This window comes from Pogonomyrmex barbatus, unplaced genomic scaffold (genome assembly GCF_055798465.1).
Source record: "Pogonomyrmex barbatus isolate J1 unplaced genomic scaffold, ASM5579846v1 scaffold7, whole genome shotgun sequence".
Lineage (NCBI taxonomy): Eukaryota > Metazoa > Arthropoda > Insecta > Hymenoptera > Formicidae > Pogonomyrmex > Pogonomyrmex barbatus.
In genome coordinates, this window is record NW_028297171.1 from 2855078 (window position 1) to 2876645 (window position 21568).

Consider the following 21568-nt stretch of genomic DNA (forward strand, 5'->3'; position numbering starts at 1 on the left):
TATTTTCTGGCGAGTATATCGTCGAATATTAGGAGGCTGGTAGTTCAGACGTTGCCTGAAGGCCTCCAACGCGCGTACACTCCGCCCCCCTCCTCCCCCCTCCCCCCCCCTCCTTGCCTTTCGTCTCCCGTCTTTTCCCTCGCATGACTCCAATTTCACCGAGTCGTCTTTTCATTTCTCCCCCTCGTCTCCCTGCCCCAACCGGGCGACGCTTCTCGGCATTCGCCTTAACCTCCGTCGCCCGGATCGCGAACAACGTATGTTTAATTCATGCCGCGTGTTATGCACGCGAGTCAGAGAGCTCCCTGTTTTTCCGTCGCCTTGTCCTTCGTGTTTTGATTTCCCGGCACGATGATGAAGCGGCTGCCATGCGTTCCTCCGTCTCATCCTTCTCCTCCCCTTTGTGTTTGCCCACAGCCCTTCCCCTTCCCTCCCCCACCCCCTCTCTCCTGCACTCCCGTACACGCCGCGTTGTGTCAACCGTTCCCATTTTCTGTCACGAGTCTGAAATTACTGCTCGCAGCAATGCTGTGCACACGAAGCACCGCTTATGTTCTCCGCGCGTTTTGCGAACAAAGTCTTCCTCCGTTTCGACGCAGAGAGAATCGGGACTCGGAAGGCTCGGAGAGCCTTTCGGATGACCAAATTGCCGAAGGATGTTTCGGGGAAACGCACGGATACCTCGGGACGTTCTTTGATGTTAGCGGCTATTTCGCGGATTGGTTTCCAATCGCGTGACCGGAGTTGAAGCGGAGACCCTTGCGTGCCGTCAAATTGCGAGCGGACGAATATGCATATAATTATACGATGCGCGGCGTTTGCGCTTTCTTTGCACGCCAGCGACGATGGTTATGCTTATTCGCAGAATTATTCTCTGCGTAGCGCGTTCGTTGAAATCTCGATAACGTTAAGCCTGATATGACTTGCTCGTATTATTTTATGTTTTGCGTTTTTTATGTGTTCGATCTAAATACGTGGGGAAATGTTCTCTCTCTCTCTCTCTCTCTCTCTCTCTCTCTCTCTCTCTCTCTCTCTCTCGCTATTAATGGACCGGCGCTTTCATGGAACTTTCGACAATTCTCCCAGCTCTAACGGCGCATATAATGCATAATTTAAGCACTGAAATAACTTTATGCATTATCGTTTATGCATATGATAATGGCGATAGGAGGGTGGACCAAGTCTCGGTGGAGGTACTCGTACTGTCGAATAACGCTATTAACATATAAGTAACAATTTATGAGTGTAACAATAAGCAATAAGGAACAAATTACAATATCATAAGTAACAAGTTTAATTGTTTTTACAAATATGTACGATACGCCATCTTATCGATTACAAGTTTCAACATTTGGGAAAGTGTGTTAATAACAGTGATGCTCTTTATTGGGTTACTTTCTAGACTGAACAGAACAAACGAAGGGGAATTCCGGATATGGGGAAACAAAAGTACAACACTGGTACACAAGTCACAGAATAATTTGCAATGCATATGGTCATCAGGTTTTATCATGCAGATAACGTTGGATCTTTTTGGTTCAATTCCGCGTGTTACAAAGCGATATAGCTCTTCTTATTATCGAACGGGATCTTATTGTTATTATTAGCTTGTATATTGAAGCGTCAAAGTTTAACGAGAGAGAAATAGAAGGGATTTAATAATGATACTTTACGCAAGCATAAAAAAATCTCGTCTTATATTCATCGTTTGTAGGAAATGTAATACTCCATTTGTGCTATTAAGTTCAAGTTGATTGAAGGGCCCCCGCGCTACTTTAAGACATGATTTAAGTCTTAATTAACGAATTCTTGCACACTCCGCTGGAGCAATCGACCGTGATCTTTCGGTAATGGGAGAGAGGGAGGGAATTAATTTTCCACTTGGTGGCTTCGCTCCTGCGCAAAATTCGGTCGATAATACGAGGCGAGATAATATGTATGAAATTCAAATTAATTAAGTAATTCGTAATTTAGTGCATAACTATTTATTCGATATGCCTTGCAGCCTCCGCTTTTAAATATCGCTTTTAAATACCGGGGAAGATGTGTCAAAAATTATAACAAATGATAATGTTCCAGTTCTAATCGAAAAACATCATTTCGACGATTTTGCGTAGATATGAAAACCCAAAGGAGTCTTTCAGAGATCTCCCATGCTCCGCGACTGGGAAGGTCGTCGTATCGGACGATCGAACATCTTTCCATTTTGTCGTCATAGGAACGGCGTTACAAGAGAAGATTTCCGGCGTCGATTCGGTTTTCTCCGAGAACAGCAACGTTTGCGCGATTGCGCCGAGGAAGAGAACGATACCGTAGTCGAAATGACAAGACCCGCCATCGGACGCATATCATTTAAATTAATCTTCTCGAAGTTACCTCAAGAGAGGGTGAGAGTCATCGCTACTTAAAAAAGAAAAAAAAGAAAAAAAATTTGTTTACTGAAATAGACAATGAAATCTGAAGCGACATGTTTCAACTCGGTGAATTCGTGGGTGAGTGTCTCTCGATAATATTGAGTTACATCTCGTAAAGCCCGCTCTATTGCCCGCGTGTCGCCCACCTTCTCGGGAAGTCGTAATTTTTCGCAAAATAAAACGTCGGGCGACGGCGTTACGTAGTCGGCCGTAAAGCGACGCTGAAAATCGTCGTCATAATGTCGCCCGGATACGAGCCGCGGTAAGCGCGAATCCGCTCGGATTTTCTCGCGCTTGACCCATTTTTGTTCGGCGCCCGGAGAACGCCCATACGAGGGCATTATTACTTCTTCGGAATTTCATTAATTCCCGCCTCCGTCAGATTTCCCGACGGTTTTCAGGCGCATTGCCCCCCCCCCCTCCCTCCTCTCCTCTCTTCCTCCCCCGCCTGTACCTCCTTCCTCGCCTCTGCTCTTCCCCCGATATCCCTCGTTTTTATAATGACGCCTCTCGATCGAGATAGCAGTTTCGTTCGTTCGGCTGCATAAATTAACTTGAAAATACACATGTACTGGCATCAGTTTGCACTAATTGCCACGAAGCTATTTGTCTCGCCTTGTAACTTTCATTTGTCACAGTCCCTATCGCTGTAGGACCGCGTTACGCAACCGTTCTTTCTTTTCTCCCGCGAGAGACAATCGAGACAATAGAAGATAATTGACGATCCGGACTAATTCACGATTTGCCTGTGTGAAACGTTTCCGAAATGTAATTAACTTCTGAAATTGCGCGAGCGCGAAATGCACAGACGGCATCATGCGCTATTCGTCTTGTTGAAAATTTCACTTAACGGTGCTAATTGAATTTAAATCGTTATCGTGTCTTTTTGGAGAGGCTGCATTTCCCGCAAACGAACGTACCCGTAATGATACACGACAAACATGGCATTATGTGTGTACGCGAGATGTCGGTGTATACGGACACGCGGAAGCGCAATAAACGGCCTTTTGAATTCACTTCCGGAACGGAAACGCGTCAGCCGTACCCGAGCGGGACGGGAGTTGGCAATTGGAACGGCGAAAAAGATACGTCATAGCGGAAACAAACGAAAACGAATGAATTTATAAAAACGAACGAAATGTACACACGTAATAGGCGCATTTTTCTTTTTTTTCGCTGGAAAAAGTTTCCAGCTCGACGCTGCGAGCGTAGCGAGGCGAGGATCTCGAGGAAAATATGGAAATTTCGAATGCGCGCGGAATCGCGGACGTTCACGGATCGTTCGAGTCGGGTCGCACGCAAGTTCGGCGGCGGATTAGAAAGCCGACGCACGGTCCGCGTTCTGTTGTAACGCACGCCTCGTGCTCTTTGCTCTATTTCGCGTGCGAGCGACGGCATGGAAATCGACCGCGATAACGATCCTATTCGCCGGCCGGCCGGCCGGCCGGCCGGTCGGTCGGTTGATCGGTACGCCGGTCAGTTCCTTGGATATGTTTCACGTTCCCAGGCAGCCCTTAATAAATTATGCGCCAACTGGAACTGGATAGAATCGGGACAACTATATCGGGCTATAGCCGTGCCGCGCGGCGTGTTACGACGCATGATCGATTAGGGTAAGAGAAAGCCGACCGGGCAGACCAGCCTCTCGACAGCCTCTCGACGCCGTACGTCGCGCGTTGCCTCCTCGCGAGGGACGAAAGACGACCGGAGTGGTCGTCTTAATTCCGTGAAAAATGGCAAATATCTCTCGGCGGCTATCGAACGCCGAGATCTCGGACGTTCGAGGAGTAGGAGGAAAGTACGCCCCGACTTTCGCAGGCTAGAGGTTCGCCCGGCGGAATAATGCATGTCTTTATCTATCGGGCTATAGCCTTACGCAAGCACTTCGAGGCCGATTTATTCGCGGCTTTTCGTTTCGCCGCGATTAGTCTTATCAGATCCATGCCGCCCGAGACGCTGTCCGCTCGTATTTCTCGGTCTTTAGAACGTCGCCATTTTCCGGTACGTGTAAAGCGCATTCTATTACCGTCGTGCTATCGATAAGCACGCTCTCGCACGCTTATGATTCACGCGTAGATATTTAATTAAGACTCGGCCCGTTGCTGGAGGAGGAAGTATCGAGTTACTATCAGTAATGCACAGCGCGATCGGTTCTCGTTTGTTTTAAAGCCAATTAGGCTCCGAGGTCAATTAGGTGCTTGTTCGAAATTGGAAGAGAGATGGGCGAAACTTGATCCAGGAGCGGCGCGAATATTATGATGATATCGCGATGAGTCGCGGCGAGTCGCGATGGGTTAATTCGCTCGTCGTTTGCAGGATATACAATAACGTGGATGTATAATAACGTGGATGGAACATACGGTGACTTTTAGCGCAATTATGATAGAGGGAAGAAGGCCGCGCTACGGAGACCCGCATTGCCTTTTACTATCGATTCTGCCGATGTTTCCGCGGAGCGTGTCCGCTTGTCTCTTCTGACCTTTCAGAAGTTACATGCTAACAATACCTCAGGTTGTTGGGCGAATTCCGAAGAACACGGAGGCCTTTCGCTTCTGGAAGAAGCTCGACGAAGAAGAAGATACGAGCATTCTTTCGCTTCCGCGAAATTTCACTTATTTATTATTATTATTGTTATCTATATTCATCTTTGACAAATTAGTAAAGAAGTAGGTGGAGGAAAGAGGACGTGCCTGTAGATAGATAACAATACGATATAAAATACAAAGCAAAATTTTAAATATTCATAAGCAGACAAATTTGTCAGAGAGGAGATGAAATTTTCCAGATCAAGGATATGTGAATCAATTTTTTAAATGTGGCAGCAAGAAAGCTTTTTCCGATTGTTATTCATCTTTAATTTTCGAACGTTGCGAATTTTGAATGAAACGGCTTGGATTTTATTCTTTCTTTTTTTCCTCGCTTTTCCACGCTTTCTTCCATCCTATTTTTCAACCACGACACACAAAGAAACAGGACAGATTTTTAAATAATATTGTCTTGAGAGAAGTGTTGATTATCATAATATTATAAAAGAGAAGTACTCTATGTTATCAGATTACCAGTAGCATTCTAAGGGCAAGCTTAGTCGTTAATGAAGAAGCAGTACTTTTCCGTTGAACTCTATTGGCAAATTACTTCAAATGAATTAGTTTTGTAATCATGTTTCATTTTTCTGGCACGTGTCTTCCGACACGTGCAAAGAATATGATACGGAATACATGACTTTTTTATATGAGAGCACTATTGTACGCATATTTTAACGAATTATACACGGGGTGCTTTTGCAAATTTAACAATGTCGGTTTTCGCTCAGCTATTCGTTTTTATTTAGCGTTTCGTTTGTGACATTTTGTTTCTGACATCAAGGATGTAAGGAGAAGTGTTTGAACGGTAATTATTAATTTCCCAAGTGTTATTATTATTATTAATCGTTTGACAATCGTTAGAGCTTCGACAGAGCTTCATTTAGAAAATGCGTTTGTTCCACGGCATTCTATGTACGAGATAATAATTAAAGAAATCGTATCGATTGGCGACGACCGGATATTAATGAATCCGCTCGACTGGAAACTTGTTATCTGCCTGGTAATTACTCTTATCGTCGATTCCTTTTTAATGTTGCCGATGTATTTATGCACTTTCGAATCTTGTCAGAGCACGATTAACTGGGTCCATTTAATTTTCTCTAAGCTGGTAGCAGCATACGGAGGAACGAATCTTTTTCATCTAACAAGAACGTTGTTTTTTTCTTCCTCGTTTTTCGTCCGAGAAATCCAGTCGCTCTAGTTGTCTTTCGAAAGTAAGATTGATACTTGAAACATCTTACAGATCCGGAATTTAAATTTTACCTCCTGATGCCGAATCGATACGAGCGTACGATAGAAACTGCATGACGAGTCAAGAGAGAGAGAGAGAGAGAGAGAGAGAGAGAGAGAGAGAGAGAGTGAGTATAGAATCGTTAGAGCGTCCGAAATAGACGTAGGAATTAGAACGAGCGAACGAATACAATCGATTCACGATTCGCTCGTACAAAATCGAAGAATTCCGACAGCGAGCGATCGAGTCAATCTTTTTTTTTTTTTTTTTTTTTTTTTTAACTTTTTCTCGTAAAATTTAATTTACTTAAAGCAAATGCCGGTCACGTGATGTACTACTCGAAGAGCGGTACAATTACGGCGAACGCATCCGTCCTCCTCAGCGAGCCACCCAAGAACAAGCCTCGTAATTATCGTCGGAGTTGACGGGCGGAAGGGTTAAGTGGCCGCGGCGCGGACCTAATAAACGTTGACAAATGGGCAAAATTACGGGGCGAAATATTCGAGCAATTGCAACGAATTACGAGAGCGCAAACGTTCGGTCCGTGCGGCTCCCACGCGCGACAATGGGGGCCGCTTTCGCGCGTGAGTCGCGAGCCGAGTCGAGTCGCGCACATCAAGAAATCTGGGGCGCGTTGGTAGCTCTCCGTTTTCCCGGGAAAACAGGACTCCCGTCTCCTCTCTCGCTTAGCATATGTCATTTTCCCTCCTTTTCTTTCTCTCTCTCTCTCTCTCTCTCTCTCTCTTTTGAAAATCACCTCGCGTCCGATCGCGCGTGTCGCCGTTTCTTCCGTCGCGTGCGACACACAACGCGACGGCGGCGTAAGATACGCTCGCTTATTCGCAGTACGATAAATCACCCGCGAGTTTCCGTGCGGTGACGTTTTTTACGGTAACCTTGTTATCCTGTCCGAGGAGCTAATTGGCCTCGTTTACGATTTCACGTTTCGGGCGAACGCTCGCTTTATGGAGTCGCCTCCGCCGTCTCGCCGAGTTCGCCGATCACGGTCACGTGGGCGTCGCGTTTCGCGAATTGGTGAAACGCGACGATCGGCAGGGTCACGTAAGCCACCAAGGCGGAAGACGAAAGGTAGCAATAAAAAGAAATCAATCGCGGATGCGGGATCGAAGGTCCAGAGGTTACCTTATTTCCCTACATGGACGACGCGTCCATGAAAACGCGGAATCCTCGCGTGAGCCTCGGAAGAGCACCCGGGAATTAGAGCGGCATAGAGCGGACTTTTATCGATCGCGCCCGGGTGGAGGGTTTAATTTAGCGGTGCGACTCGCGCGATCTCTCAGATGCATTCGACGGCGAAGACCGCGATACGCCTGGAGTAAAGACACGCAATCCCGAAGGAAAAGGCAAACGTGCGTTCGAGTCGATGTTTCGGTAAAGTTTGGAGCTCGATCATTATTACAATATTAATGCCTATTTTTTTTTTTATTAATGATAACTTTAATCTTGGTTTAACTTAATTTTTATTTAATTTGCTTTAACTTTTGTTGTTTATTTCTTCTTTATTTAATTCTAAAAATTAAAAAACGATAAAGAATAGAGTTAAGGATGCGTTATACTTATTTTTATAATTTTTATTTTTACAATGAAAAAATTATGAAAAACTTACAATGTTGTTCTAGATCGTATTTCAAAATAATATAAAAAAGTAGCGGCGGTTTTTGAACCTGATTCAATTATTTAAATAAATAAGTAGAAGTGTGCTCTAATGAAAATATAATTAACAAATAAAAAAATTTCAATTCTTTATATAAGTAAGTTCAAGATTATTTATGTAAAGTTTCATTGCGATGCAGAAGTTAGTTGTTTTGCAAATGAAAATTTAATTTTATTTGTACTATCTCTCGTTTCGTTTGTACTTTTAATAAAAATTTATTTTTTATTTACAGAACAATTAATTTCTGTATCGCAATGAAACTTTACATAGATTATCTTAAATACTTGAAGTACTTACATGAAAAAAAATTGAGATTTTTCATTATTTCTTAATTATATTTCCATTAAAGCACACATTTCTACTTTATATTTCAATAATTTTGCAGATTTCTAAGCTGCCACAAAATTTTTTATATTTGAAATGCGATCTAGAATAATTTATAATTATTTTATAATGTTTTTATCCGTAAATAAAAATAAATGAAATATATCCTTGAACCGAAATTAGAATTAATCTACATTAGTAGAAATGGGCATAAATGTTTCGCAGCAGAGGCTGTTAATCCGCTACGTTAACAAGTTGATAAACACGAACTAATCGATATTCTATCGATCTCGAGCGAGATTGAAAATCAAAGGATCTACGATCGGAACGTGCGTTCCGATCGGGATTTTATTACTTGTCGCATAAGCAATTTATACAACTGCACTTCGACAACGAGTCACGATTATACCAAGTGAATTCGATCGGGTAGTCAAGATCGTACGACCGAGATTAGATCGTTGATTCTACGTCTTTACTGCAAATGTAATCGATGATGGCGAAAGTGATGGTAAAAGAGTAACCTCGCCCAAAACAGACTCGCGCCTATTGCCGGTTTTTCGCCTTGGCTTTACGCGATTCTTTGAAAGGATCCTGCGGAAGACAGCCCTCTCATTCTCTATTTTTTTGTCAAGTCCAAAGTATTGTGCTACACGTTCGTAACACCTGGCCTACGTTGCCGGCGTAACAAGTTTTTGTCGCGGCTTAAAAGCAGCTTTTTGTGCGAGCATAAAAGCAGTTTCTTTTTTGGAGAATTCACGTGAAGCAGCTGAGAAACCTAAGCCCGGCCAGAATTCGCGGTAGGTACGTCACACAATAACGTTCTTTACGCACGAAGCAGCCAGAAGTGGAGCGTTGCGTCATCGGTGCGAGGAGGTGACGGGCGACATACATATATATAGTGCTACGTTCTCTTCCACTGATGAGATAACGCGCGAAATACGAGCACCTCCCTCATCGTGCATGCATCGAAGATTGCAGATAGTCGCGGGTTATCACGAACCGTCGTTTCCGGTTTCCGATTTCTATCGGTAGGACAGAAATATTTTTGCGAATTGTGATGCGATATTATTACTCGATATTATTACTCGGAAAGAGTTTAGTCATAGGAGCATAAGAGAATACAACGATCGAACGCAGGAAGAGTTGTACCGAGTGTATCGATACGAATACATCACATTCGGAGATTATTATACTTGCATTTGTATACATTTGATAAGTCAACAGAACCACCGATCGTGTATACGAAGAGACGAGCGCGTCTCGCGAATGTGTCTAATCTAAACGCCAGTCTCTCGCGGGTAGGAACTCTACTCTCGACGAGAGAGAAAGAGGGAAAGAGAGAGCGAGAGGTGGTCGCGCGACAAGGACGGCGCTACTGCCGCCCGGCAGTGTTAAAACCGTGCACGCCGCGCGCGGCGTCTCAGTCGCAGCACCGCGCGCGCGCCGTAAACGTGACGTTACGCGCGCGTCAACATACGCTTCTCTTTTTCTCGTGCGCGCATCGCGAGGACGCCTCGTGTTCCAAGAGTGTAATAACCCGCGGTCGAACGTGTAGAAACGAACGAAGCGCAGAGCGCACCGTGTTACGATCGTCACAGGGCGCCGAAGTTGAGGTTGAGGTTAGAACGTCCCCCCCCCCCCCCGTGTGTGCTGTTTGCGGCGCGTCGTGATACGCGCGCGCGCGCGCGTACGCACGGACGAACAGACGGACGGACGGACGTGGCCACACGCCGGACTGGAGCAAGCTGTGCTCGCGGTCACAACTGTCAAGTTTTACATTCAGTCGTCAGAGGAACCCCGGGGCGAGTCTAAATGGCGTAACGGCCCGCACGTAGACGTGGACAACGTACGACGGGGGTGAGAGCGGGGGGACAGAAGAAAGGAGCGGAGTTGCCGCTCTCGTGTAGTGTGACGTAAGGTAAGTAACGGATCTCCTCGCGAATGCGTAACTTTCGTCATACGGCGGAAGGGGGCAACGAGGGTAGAGAAGAAAGAGATGCGAGGATCGCGGGGGCTGACGTGCGTTCAAATTAAATTCAATAGAAAATGAAATGCTTCGAATTTTAATGTCTCTCCGACGTCCGACTTTCGTTTTGCAACGCACAAATTGTTGATACAAGACGTCTCGTTTACGCAAGTCTCGCGATTATGTCACCGTGTATACAACACGATACGCTTTATCAAACCGTGTTTACATATTTCTCTCGACGTCTCTTTACATACTTTCAAAGAGAGAGAAAGAGAGAAAGAGCGCGCGCGTTGTTTTTAGCATCTACATCTTACATTCCGCGTCTGTCCCCGTGTTTATCTTTTCTTAAGATCGGCGAGATTCTCTGTATTTGGATTTGAAAACGGATTGGAAGATTATCGTGAGAAATAGGAATATCCGGTAAAATTTACCGAAGGTCGACCGTACACGCGCACGCCGGCAACGCACGGATGCACGGCTTGCTACGTGATGGTGGGCACGATGGAAGAGAAAGAAGAGAGAAAGAGACTGTCTTCACTACCTGTTATGCCAGGGCCCGTTCCCACGGTATCCTCGGCTCACGCGGTATACGCGCGAGCGCGAGCGCGCTCGCGCGTGTAGGTGCACGCGAGAGAAGGAGGAACAAAGACAGAGGTGCGTCGCGCCGAATATTGTTCGGTTCGTGTATTCGTGATGCGCTCGGACGCTCGCGCATCCCGCTTCTCGTCGTGACCTTGCTTTTGAGATCACTATACCGGTTTTTTTTCTTGTTTCTCTACAGACATGTAGCCACGATTCTTCGTTTCCTTTTTACTTATTACGAGGCTCGTGTTTCCTTCTCGCCTATTTGCATCGCATCGCGTCGCGTCGCGTCGCATCGCATCGCGTAGCGTCGCGTCGCGTCGCCTCTCGTCTCAGCGCGGCGATCTTCATTCCTAGTAATGGAGATCTCTCAAGTGACTCGTCCTCCCGGTAGAATTTCTCTTACTGATAAATCTATTAGCGGCAGTTCGACGTAGTCGGTTTTCTAAGAGAATAAATCTTATCGCGCGAGGAAAACGCGCAGGCAAGTTCTGCAGCGAAGCTGTGCATCAGTTTCCATTACGATGTTCCATACATATTCATATGTACGTGCGCTATGCCAAGGAGTATCGTCTCTAGTTAAAAGATTGTCTCGCGTGTTGCACACAAACGAGGTCGCCGTCCTCGCCTCGCGACAAATAAACCAGCGAGACGACGTCCATCTGGTCGTTCGCGCGCGCTGAAATTCCCGCGCGCGAGATAAATTCCTCCGTTTATCTGCCAAGGAAGTTTATCAACCAGACGCAACAATCCGCATTTCCTTCTCCCGATCGTTAACATATTTTTGAATCATTTGAATGTTTCACCTTAAATTAGATTTTTTCTTACACTTTCTTTTCTATGACGATATATATATATATATATATATATATATATATATATATATATATATCTACAACGTCACAATTTCGAAAAATGCTTTTACGAATCGTAGACTTAAGTGTGCTTTTTTCGTTGGGGAGTCAGCCAGTCGCTCTTGGAGCCTTTTCACGGTGACCGGCCGAATCTTGTTGCGTGCACGTCGGAACGGAGAAGAAGGTGAGTCACGCCGGCTAAAAACTTGTCTAAGGCTCGTTCGCGCGAACAAAACGACAAGGAAATCCCGGTTCGGCGGAAATAAGAGATAAAAGGCCTGCGTGCGAGCGAGCGAGCCGGTGGCTCCCTGCGGCTCGCGCGTGACGATGGACAGGTTTTCGGTAGGGACGGTTGTATCTGCGTTAACCGCGTGAGTCACCGTTTCTAAAAGTAGTAGTTGATAAACAGCCTCTTTATGGGCAAAAGCGATACGAGACGGCGACACCGTCGGTCTTCTTCTCCGGAGCCGGCCTTCTCTCAGGGGCCCGGATCGGACGGGACCGATGAGCGGATTTTTTTGTGGGGGGAGGGGGGAGGGAGGGGGAAGGGAAGACCTTTCGACCGAGCCGAAGACTCTCGACAACACCAACTTTCGGACAGATAGTCTTTAACTCGGCCCGATGCGGAGGATCGGTTCGCTTTGAGCTCGCTCCGCCGTCCGCGGCTCTTCCACGTGTAAGACGCAATCGCGTGACCACCTACCCGCCAACTTGAAATTACCTTCCTGGAAGGAAAGACTGGCGTTCCCACCGACGTGTTCGATTACCCCTTGCAATCATTTCGGCCCCTCCCTCCCCTCGAAATCTCCTCGTCCTCTTCGGCCGAGGTACGCCTTCGCCCCCCTCGCAACGTTCTGTTACGCTGCGAGTCTTGTTCCTCTTTTCGATTGTTAAAATTCGGCCATGATCCGTGAGACGTGAAGAAATATCGTTTTTCCCTTACGATATATAGGGAAAAGTGATCTCGGCGAACAATGGCGCCACGTTGGGTGCGTGCCGCCTCGTTCGACGGGATCAAGGTCGAGTCTCACGCGCGATCCTCGTGGCCGCGTGAGATTTTCCGCGACGGAAAAATGGAACGGGCGCGCTTTATACGCGCTTTATTTCGTGAAAGCACGCTCGTCGTAAAGCTGCCCCGGGAATTTACGGCGTGCGCCGTCGTTCCGTTACGTTTCTACGACACTTTGTATCCATACCGTTAAATCTAACGATTGCGCTATTATTCAGCTTTATGAAGGCGCTTTAACCGCGATCTTCATCCGCTGCAATCTCGGCCTCGTTAAAGCTCAGACTGCACTGATTTTTTACTGTTTTTCACGGAACATACGGGTTCCGTTCACACGGGATGATCGAGTTTGATCTACTTCGAAATTAAACGCGCTCGACGAAGGAAGAAAATGAGAGGACGGGGGGGGGAGGGCTCGTTCTTACGATAAGGACTTCGTTACAACGCATCCGTATGACAAGATCCATATGATCGATGCTGTCGTTTAATCCGACCTATGACGTAGTAATAAATTTCATAAACGTACTACCGGCTACGCTACGAGCGGTCTCTCTCTCTCTCTCTCTCTCTCTCTCTCTCGCTCTCTCGAGCGTATTTTCAAACGGGAACGTAAACCGTTTTTTGCGACCAAGGCGATTGCGCGCTCATTAAAATGTGATTCTTAAATTGTTGAAACTAACGTGCGAGTTTATCGATGAATCGAGTGCCTTTGAAAGCACGATTCTAAATCCAGGATCTGCGTATCAGCAGTGAGATAACGAGAGATATCTAGGAATTAATAGAAGTCTAGGTAATCCCGAATCTGTGACAAAGATTTGAAAATCAATAGACTCGACATCGTATAAGGATAATTACATCCAAGTACTCATCGATTTTTATATACAACTGACACTATTTTATCCAACTTCGCGTTAATCGAGATATCTCTGTTTTAATACGGCCTCTGTTTTAATTTTTGTTGAGGTTTTTTTCAGTTCCTTTATAATGCTATAAAATTGTTAATAATTCAGACTAGCCGTCAGTACACACACACACACACACACACACACACACACACACACACACACACACACATATCCTGTGTATCGTATATATGCCATATAACTTATATGAATTTTTATAAAAAAAAAATCCAATGTCTCTTTAAGAATAATTAAACCTTAATATTCAAATATTAAGCGGCTTTCTTTCGTGACCAGGAAATGTTGAAAAGTGTATAAATCTAATAAACATATTTCAAAGTTGATTTATAAATTTTTCAATTTTAGTTCGAATTTTTTTCAACAATTCGGGGTTTTTCAGGAAATATGTTAACATGTGAATAAAACATTCTGTATATGTACTGAATGTTATATACTGAATGTTTTTATTTAATTTATCATATAAATGCTATTTTAAATGTTGTAATATTTTCGGATTAATCAGCCATTTATTTATTCGGCATAGAATCCGGTTTTATAAACAGTTGATGGAGAGTCGATGTATTTAGGAAGATTCGTCGCATCTTGACGTGTTTCATATCCTTTTTTTCCCCGGTGCGTTTTACTGAATGAATTTGTATGTCGGTTTCTCTAGACACCGTAAGTAATTTAGCGTAAGTAGACGACATGGAGGTAGCGGCAAATGGTGGAAAGTCTCTCGGCGCTATTCCTTCTAATAGTCTTCGGCTCCCCTTGCGCTTTTCCCGAGGAACACAATCCCGTCCGTGGGATTAATCGCGAGCACGTTGTAACATTAACGCGTAAACATCACGACACGTACGTTAACTGTGACTAAGTGTTTCTCGCGTGAGCTAGATTCTCGACAAATTGACCGTGTGTATAAGCCGGATTCTAATAAACGTTTTTTTAACGGCACATTCAAGCAAGAAGCAACTTTCTTCCTCTCGACAAAGGTAGGATGTAAGATTTTTTTTAAGCGGAGAAAATCTGTTACCATCCGAAGGAGTTTGCAGAAGAGATTTAGAATGTATAAACATGTCCACATTCGACATTTTTTTCTCGCCGCGAGAGCCAGCGGCTGCGAGTGCTTTCGCGAGCTTTCGCGAGCTTTCGCGTCGAGTCGCGAGAAGTGTCACTCGAGAACGTGTAGTGATTGTTGGAAACGAAAGCTTTCCAAGCTTTCCCGCTTAGACTGCATTTCCGCCGTCGGTCTGACGTTTCCCCGCGAACAACTCTCGGCAATGCTAAACGCTCGAGAAACGCCGATTTATGCTCCCCCTCCTCCCCCCCCCGGATAGCTCACGTAACGACGGCATGTCCGAGAAGTAGAGCGAATTAAGAAGCTTGAGTATTCGCACGCCGCTCGAGACCTCTCCTCCTCTCTCGCGCGTGCGAGAAAGTCAATCGTCGTCGTCGTTTCAGACGGCACGTCTCCGTATTAGTTATCCTTAACCGTGTCACCCGGTCGCGGGCCACCGATCCGTCGATCGCATAAAAACGAGGCACGTAGGGTGTCTAAGGCTATGTCGGTCGGAAGCCCCGACCCGAGCCCGATGTGTTCGTTCCTCGACTCCAGGCCGGCGCGTCTAACTGTAAAAATATCGGGGACGTCCTAATCTCCCCGTGAAACTTCTTTCCGTGGCGGAGGTTACCGCAGGTGTCTCGCAACGCCGCGGGCCGTCTTCCTCGCCGGCATGAATCTTTCATGAGGCCTTCTCCCCCCCCCCCTCCTCCTCCGTCCCTCTTTCTCGGGGGCATGGCGGCTCGCTCGCTCGCTCGCTCGCGCGGGGCCACATAGATGCACCTTCACTTTTGCCGAGCGTCCGGCAAAGCCGATGTCTTTCGAAAGTGTTCGCCGCGGCGAGCCCTTCTTTGAGAGCCCGTTGGGTCGAGAGCCCCTCGGACACCCTCGGGACTCCTCTCCTACCGCGCGTTCGTTAAATATTAGCCTTTCGTGAAACTACGGCTCGCCGCCGACCGCGACGACGTACGTCGTCGTGTTAAATCCACCGATGGATTCGTCGAGTTCTCTCCCCGCTTCACGTGTGAGCGGGCTTGATAATTTTTCGCTTTTATCTCACTTTTTACTTTCACTCCAATTGTTTCCGCTGGTTCTCACCTGATTTTCCTAGACTGGCTCATAAATAATGCGCGCCCGTCCGGTTTTCACCTTAACGATCTTATCGCGAGCGTTAACGATTTGGCGGCTCGAGAAAACCGCCGATGGTAGAACTAACTCGTCTAACTCGGCGACCTCCCGGCGCGGCCCGCTGCGAAGATGCCGACTATTATTTGTTTGCTAATCGCTTTCTAACTGAAGCGCGCCGGTTCAGTCGAAGCGAGATAGCTATATTTCCATATTTTTCGGAAAGATCCGCGAGAGAGAAATTAGGGATTATGGGGACAAATACTCCGTTCATGCGTCAGGGCTGTGCCCTCACCTCATCGTAACATCCGCCCCCTCTGGTGTCTCACCTGTAATGCGGCCTTTGCAGCCTCGCGGCTGTTGGCGAACGGTGAACAAGGCCGACCACTTTGCCGCATGTAACTTTTACTTATTTCTGCGCACTTACGTTTCACTCACGGCTGGACCATTAATCACGGTGCGCAACGTTGGGATACCGTTGCGATCGGGGGAGCTTAACGAGCGAGCGGGGAAAGGGGGAGGAGGGCACATATCGATGTTGTCGGGAAGCGCACGACGGGGAAACTTTAAAGCCTCTCTGAACCTGGGATTACATTGTAATTCATACAAAACCATCGTCCGGCATGAGCGTCCGTCGAAGCCGCTGCGTTCCCCCTTTTTTTTTCTTCCCTCGAAGAACGGAAAAACGAGCATTGAGTCGCGGATGTCTTCCGCTGATTATAAAACGCGATGATTTTTGTCCGGCGGTGAAAGCCGATGAGACAAGTGTGTCGCGGATCTGTCGGGGAAAAAGAAGAGAGACGACGCGAAAAACAGTGGAAACCCGAGGCGTAGTTCCGAAGAGTGGAAAAAGTGCGTCACGTGCGTTATCTGACAATAAAATATTATAACATGACCAACTTTGCGAACGGCTTGCGTGACGCATAATAGAATTCGCGAAAGACATTTCGCTTCGTGGATTACAAACAAAAACTAATGTTTTTTTTTTTTTTTTTTTTTTTTTTTTTTTTTTTTTTTTTTTTTCCCGCAAAAGAGACCCGTGGGATAGTAAGGCAAACCTCACGGATAGCTCGCTTGGATTTAGTAAAAACCGGTCGGACTAGACTAAATGCGGAGATCGATCGAGCACTTTCCCGTTAACGATCTGTCCGTTCCAGTTTTTCGCGCTCGTGTGGTGGCGCGTAATGCGTAACACTACATCGCTGGTAAGGTTTATTGCATTTTAAAGCAATTACGAATCTCGTTTAGACACGTCCACCGACGATCCACTTTCGTACAGGCGCTAAAACCCCGCTGTCGTGTGCGTGTAGATCTCGCGCGTCGCACGCGCGTAAAGAGGCGAGAAAGAAAGAGAGAGAGAGAGAGAGAGAGAGAGAGAGAGAGAGAGAGAAAGAGATGATCCTGAATTTCTTAGAAATCACCTTCTCTCCTCTCTTTCTCATTTATCGACCACTCGCCACTCGGTATTCGTCGAGAGAGGTGAAAATAGAGTATCAATGTGCGGATTTCTTTCTGCCTTATAAATATTTTATGCCATTACCCGGCTTTCCCATTACATAAAAGCATCGTTCCTGAATTTTTAATCGGTACGCGAAATATCGTAACCGCACTATTACGATGCACCTCCCTCTCTCTTCCCCCCTCATTCTCCTCCTTTTCCCGACTTGTTACTCCTCTTATCGATTTCGACGAATTGTCTCGGTTCGCGGACTCGATTCTTCAACGTGCCAGAGGGGAAGCGACGCGTGGAATAATAACGAAGGACTAATGAATGCCGCTCATAAAACACGCGCGCGCGGTTTCACGCTTGACCCGGCGCGTTGCTCGCAGCCTCCCGCTTTCACGTTGCACAAAACATCACTCCGTCCATCAACGAACGGCGCTTGCGATTTACTCGCAGCCTTTTTTTCATCGCCATTCTAGCGGCGGCGCCGCGGCCCGTTACGATAAAACGCACACTCGATCATTCCGAGCGGCGCCGTCGGTTTGCGGTGACACTCCGCTTCTTCTTTTTCCTCCCGAGGCTTCCTCTTTTTCTCCTCCCTTCTCTTTTCACGTTGCCCAACCGTGACAAATCGTGACACTATGACCATTTGTGAGAGATCTCTGGGAAAACAGGTCTGTGGACCTCAGATTTATTTACGCAACAGAAATACTAGCGATTAATCTTAAGGATGCTGAACTGTCTGTGTTATCAATAAAGTGCGGTAATTTTTATATATTTATTTTTATTAATTTTCTGTATTAATAATGATTAATTTGTATAAATTTATAAAATATATTAATTATATTAGTTTTATATATTTGGAAATTCTTTTCCACAATTAAAATTTATGTATTAATACGTATCTATAGCATATAAATTTCGTGTCAAGAATGAGAAACATTTTTAATAATTTAGATTTTTTTACTATTTGTTACTTTAATATGATATCAAGTCGCGTCATATTTGCTTTATAAAAATTTTGCAGTCTACACTTACAAAACTGATATTGCTAAACTTGAAAATTACATGAGGGAATAACATTGAATTCTTAAAATTAATCTTAGATATCTAATGTGATACAAAAAGTTGACACGAAAATTTGTTCATATGTGTACAGAAATATATGTATGATTGCATGTACGTATGTATGTATATATATATTCGTTGTATTGAGATAACCAGAATATCATAGACATTTTAAGGTGATGTTGAAGAGACGAGCGAATTTCAACGAAAGCGTTCACACACACACACATATATATATATATATATATATATATATATATATATATACACACACACACATAAATATATGTTAAGATATACAAATATCATATGTGTGAACGCTTTCGTTGAAATTCGCTCGTCTCTTCAACATCACCTTAAAATGTCTGTAATATTTTGGTTATCTCAATACAACGAATATTGCACATATTTTCGGTACAACGAGTCTTATAGCTGCGAATTTACACAAAAATTTTCTTTTTCTTTTTCAGAAACCAAATTAATATTATCGAAGAGTCGCGCTGACGATACGATAGAGGCCATAGAGGAGTCGGCCGAGTGAAAGAAAGGTGTTTGCGACCGCTAGAGGAGGAAGTCCCTCGCAAAACGTGAAAGGGGAAAAAGGAAGCCGTAAACGCGATGGGCGAGAGACGCGGTACGAAGGCGCTGGAGCTCTGGTGCCGTCGGATAACCGACGGTTATCCGGGTGTAAACGTGCAAAACATGACCACCTCCTGGAGAGACGGGCTCGCCTTCTGCGCCATGATTCATCACTTTCGGCCGGACCTCATGTAAGTTTATAGCGAGTATGTAATCGCCATTGTAACGCGGTGAATATCTCGAAGAGATATTATATTACACAGCGATAACGAACGCAAAAATAATTTTTTTTGCTGTTTATCGAAGAATTTTAAATGGATGGTAAAAATACGCTTTCTCGCGTGGTAATACAAACGGATTCCCTGTTAAGGATGTGTCACACCTATTTTTTATAATATGAAGTAAAATATAAAATAAAAATAGATAGTGCTTTAAATAAATAGTGCTTTAATAGAAATGTAATTAAGAAATAATGAAAAAAAATCTTAATTTTTTTGTATAATTAAGTATTTAACTGTTCCAGATGATTTATGTAAAATTTCATTGCGATGGAGAAATTAATTGTTCTGTAAAAATTAAAAATTATTTAAATATTCAAGATTTTCCAAGATTAATTGTATTTCGTAAATAAAAATTAAATTTTTATTTACAGAACACTTAATCTTGGAAAATCTTGAATATTTAAATAATTTACAAAATTGAGATTTTTCACTATTTCTTAATTTCTATTAAAGCACATTTTTATTTTTTATTTAAATAATTTTTTATTTAAGTACTAAACAGCTACAAAATTTTTTATATTATTTTTAAATGTGATCTAGAGTATTCGGTAATTTTTTTAATAATTTTTATTGTAAATAAAAATAAATATTATACGATTATTCTAAAAACAGAAAATAGTATTTACAAAGATAGTTAATTAAATGAAAAAATATATATATTTTATATAAATATTGGATATTTACTTAAGAAAGCTGAACAGTTACAAACAACTAAAAACTAACCAAAGTAAGAGAAATTACAATAGCGTCCAAGCGTGACATACGAAAAAATTTTCGCAATGTCAGATTTTTTTCGAAAAGTCTCAACAAAAATATGGCCGATTGAAATGGAGATTGGTTAAAGCGAAATCGGATAAAGGGGATTCTATTCTGTAAAAATGATATGATTTCGATCATTGATATTCTTAAAAGTGTATATAAAGTGTATACTCTTAAAGAGCGATTTAAGTAATCCGTTGCTCGATTCTTGGCGCGGCTTCAAATTGTCCTTGTTAAGCTGATTGTCTCGTAAATTAAGCGCGTGTGAGAGAGAGAGAGAGAAAGAGAGAGAGAGAGAGAGAGAGAGAGAGAGAGAGAGAGAGAGAGATCGCCCGACGGTTGCGTTTCATCTTAATTATGCGTAAATTAAGTAACAGTGAGCTCGGGTTCTCGTGCGTCTCGTCGTCCAATTTGGTGTCATGTTTTTATTAGTTTGTCGATTCCCGCCGAGAGGATGCTTCATTCGAAATGTGCGACATTTCGAGGTGTCTCATCTTGGCACGACTAGATATTAGGTATGATGCAAAAAGGTGTAACAAAAAGAATTGGAGAGACTCAAGGACTTCTCGAGATACATTAGTATTTCGTGGAATTATTAAGATATCCGAGAATCTCTGGGGATCCCGAAGATGCAAAGATCCGGAGATACCGAGGCGTCTTCGACGGATTATTGTCCCCTTTCATAGTAATCCCAGGATTTCGCGTCGCCGGCGCTCGGCGATAAAGGAAGGGCCTTCTAAAAATAGAAGTTCAGTGAATTGACGATCGATAAAGCAACAGCAGCCTGCACCCATCACGCGGAGGATGTGCCCCGGTGTTTTATATAGGTGATAACGGAATGCAGCGGCCGGAATTGTGTCGCGTTATGTAATATGAGATACGCCGTACATCGGGATCTTTTCTCTTGGATATTCTCTCCTTTTGGCCGCTCGTTGTGTTTTCCAAACATTTTTCTTCAAATTACGCGCGCGCGCGCGCGCGCGCGCGTGTGTGTGTGTGTGTGTGTGTGTGTGTGTGTGTGTGTGTGTGTGTCAACTGTACGTTTTAACCCAGTTCCATATTGCATAACGCGATCCAATTTGTTATGGAATGTAACCTGCTTTCTTTACCGGTCGGACGATACTCGCTGACAATTTGCATTCTTCCGTCGAATGGTAAAGGTAATAGCTTCAGACTTAAACAAACGGAGAAATGGCTCGTTTGTTAAGATAACGACGGTTTTCTTCCTTTCGCGTTATTGCTCTTTTTTGGCAAATAATCGATAAACCGGTGTAAAAAGGCGGACAACATTCGTGCATGTTGCAGAGATTTGTCTTCAATTATTCATGAAGACTAACGACAACACCTCGGACTTTTCCTGGCGGCCGTCCAAATAAATATCTCCTGGTAGTCGAAAACATCTGATAATTATTGGAATCGTCCGATACGTTGACGCGAGCGAATAAACAACGTGATCGGAACACATTTACCATGTACACGTTGCCAAAAAATCCTCGCGACGGAAATGGCTCGCGCGATCAATTTTTCAGTAAGGTTAATAATTTCATAATATACAACGCGAAAAACATTGAGGATGACCGCGAAAGAGTCTGTGGATTGGATCGTTGCCCGTCGTATCTCGATACGGAACGATCAGACACCTTTTATTGTAGTTTAAATGGCATTTTTAAGAGGAATGCGTTCTTATCCATGAAAGCAAGAGATCTCATC

The 21568-nt window shown here is 44.4% G+C and overlaps 1 protein-coding gene across 3 annotated transcripts in view; it reads left to right on the forward strand.

Moving 5' to 3' along the window:
• The window catches only part of MICAL-like (protein), a 63798-nt gene that overhangs the window by 22579 nt on the left and 19651 nt on the right, over positions 1–21568 (forward strand). For 2 of the 3 annotated variants that reach the window (XM_089083468.1, XM_089083469.1), the window contains exon 2: positions 18710–19009. In XM_089083468.1, coding sequence (XP_088939594.1) covers positions 18858–19009 — 152 coding nt within the window. In that variant the 5' untranslated portion in view covers positions 18710–18857. Of the gene's footprint in view, positions 1–9635; positions 10148–18709; positions 19010–21568 lie in introns of those variants that run through there. The other variant, XM_089083467.1, reaches the window with a different exon arrangement.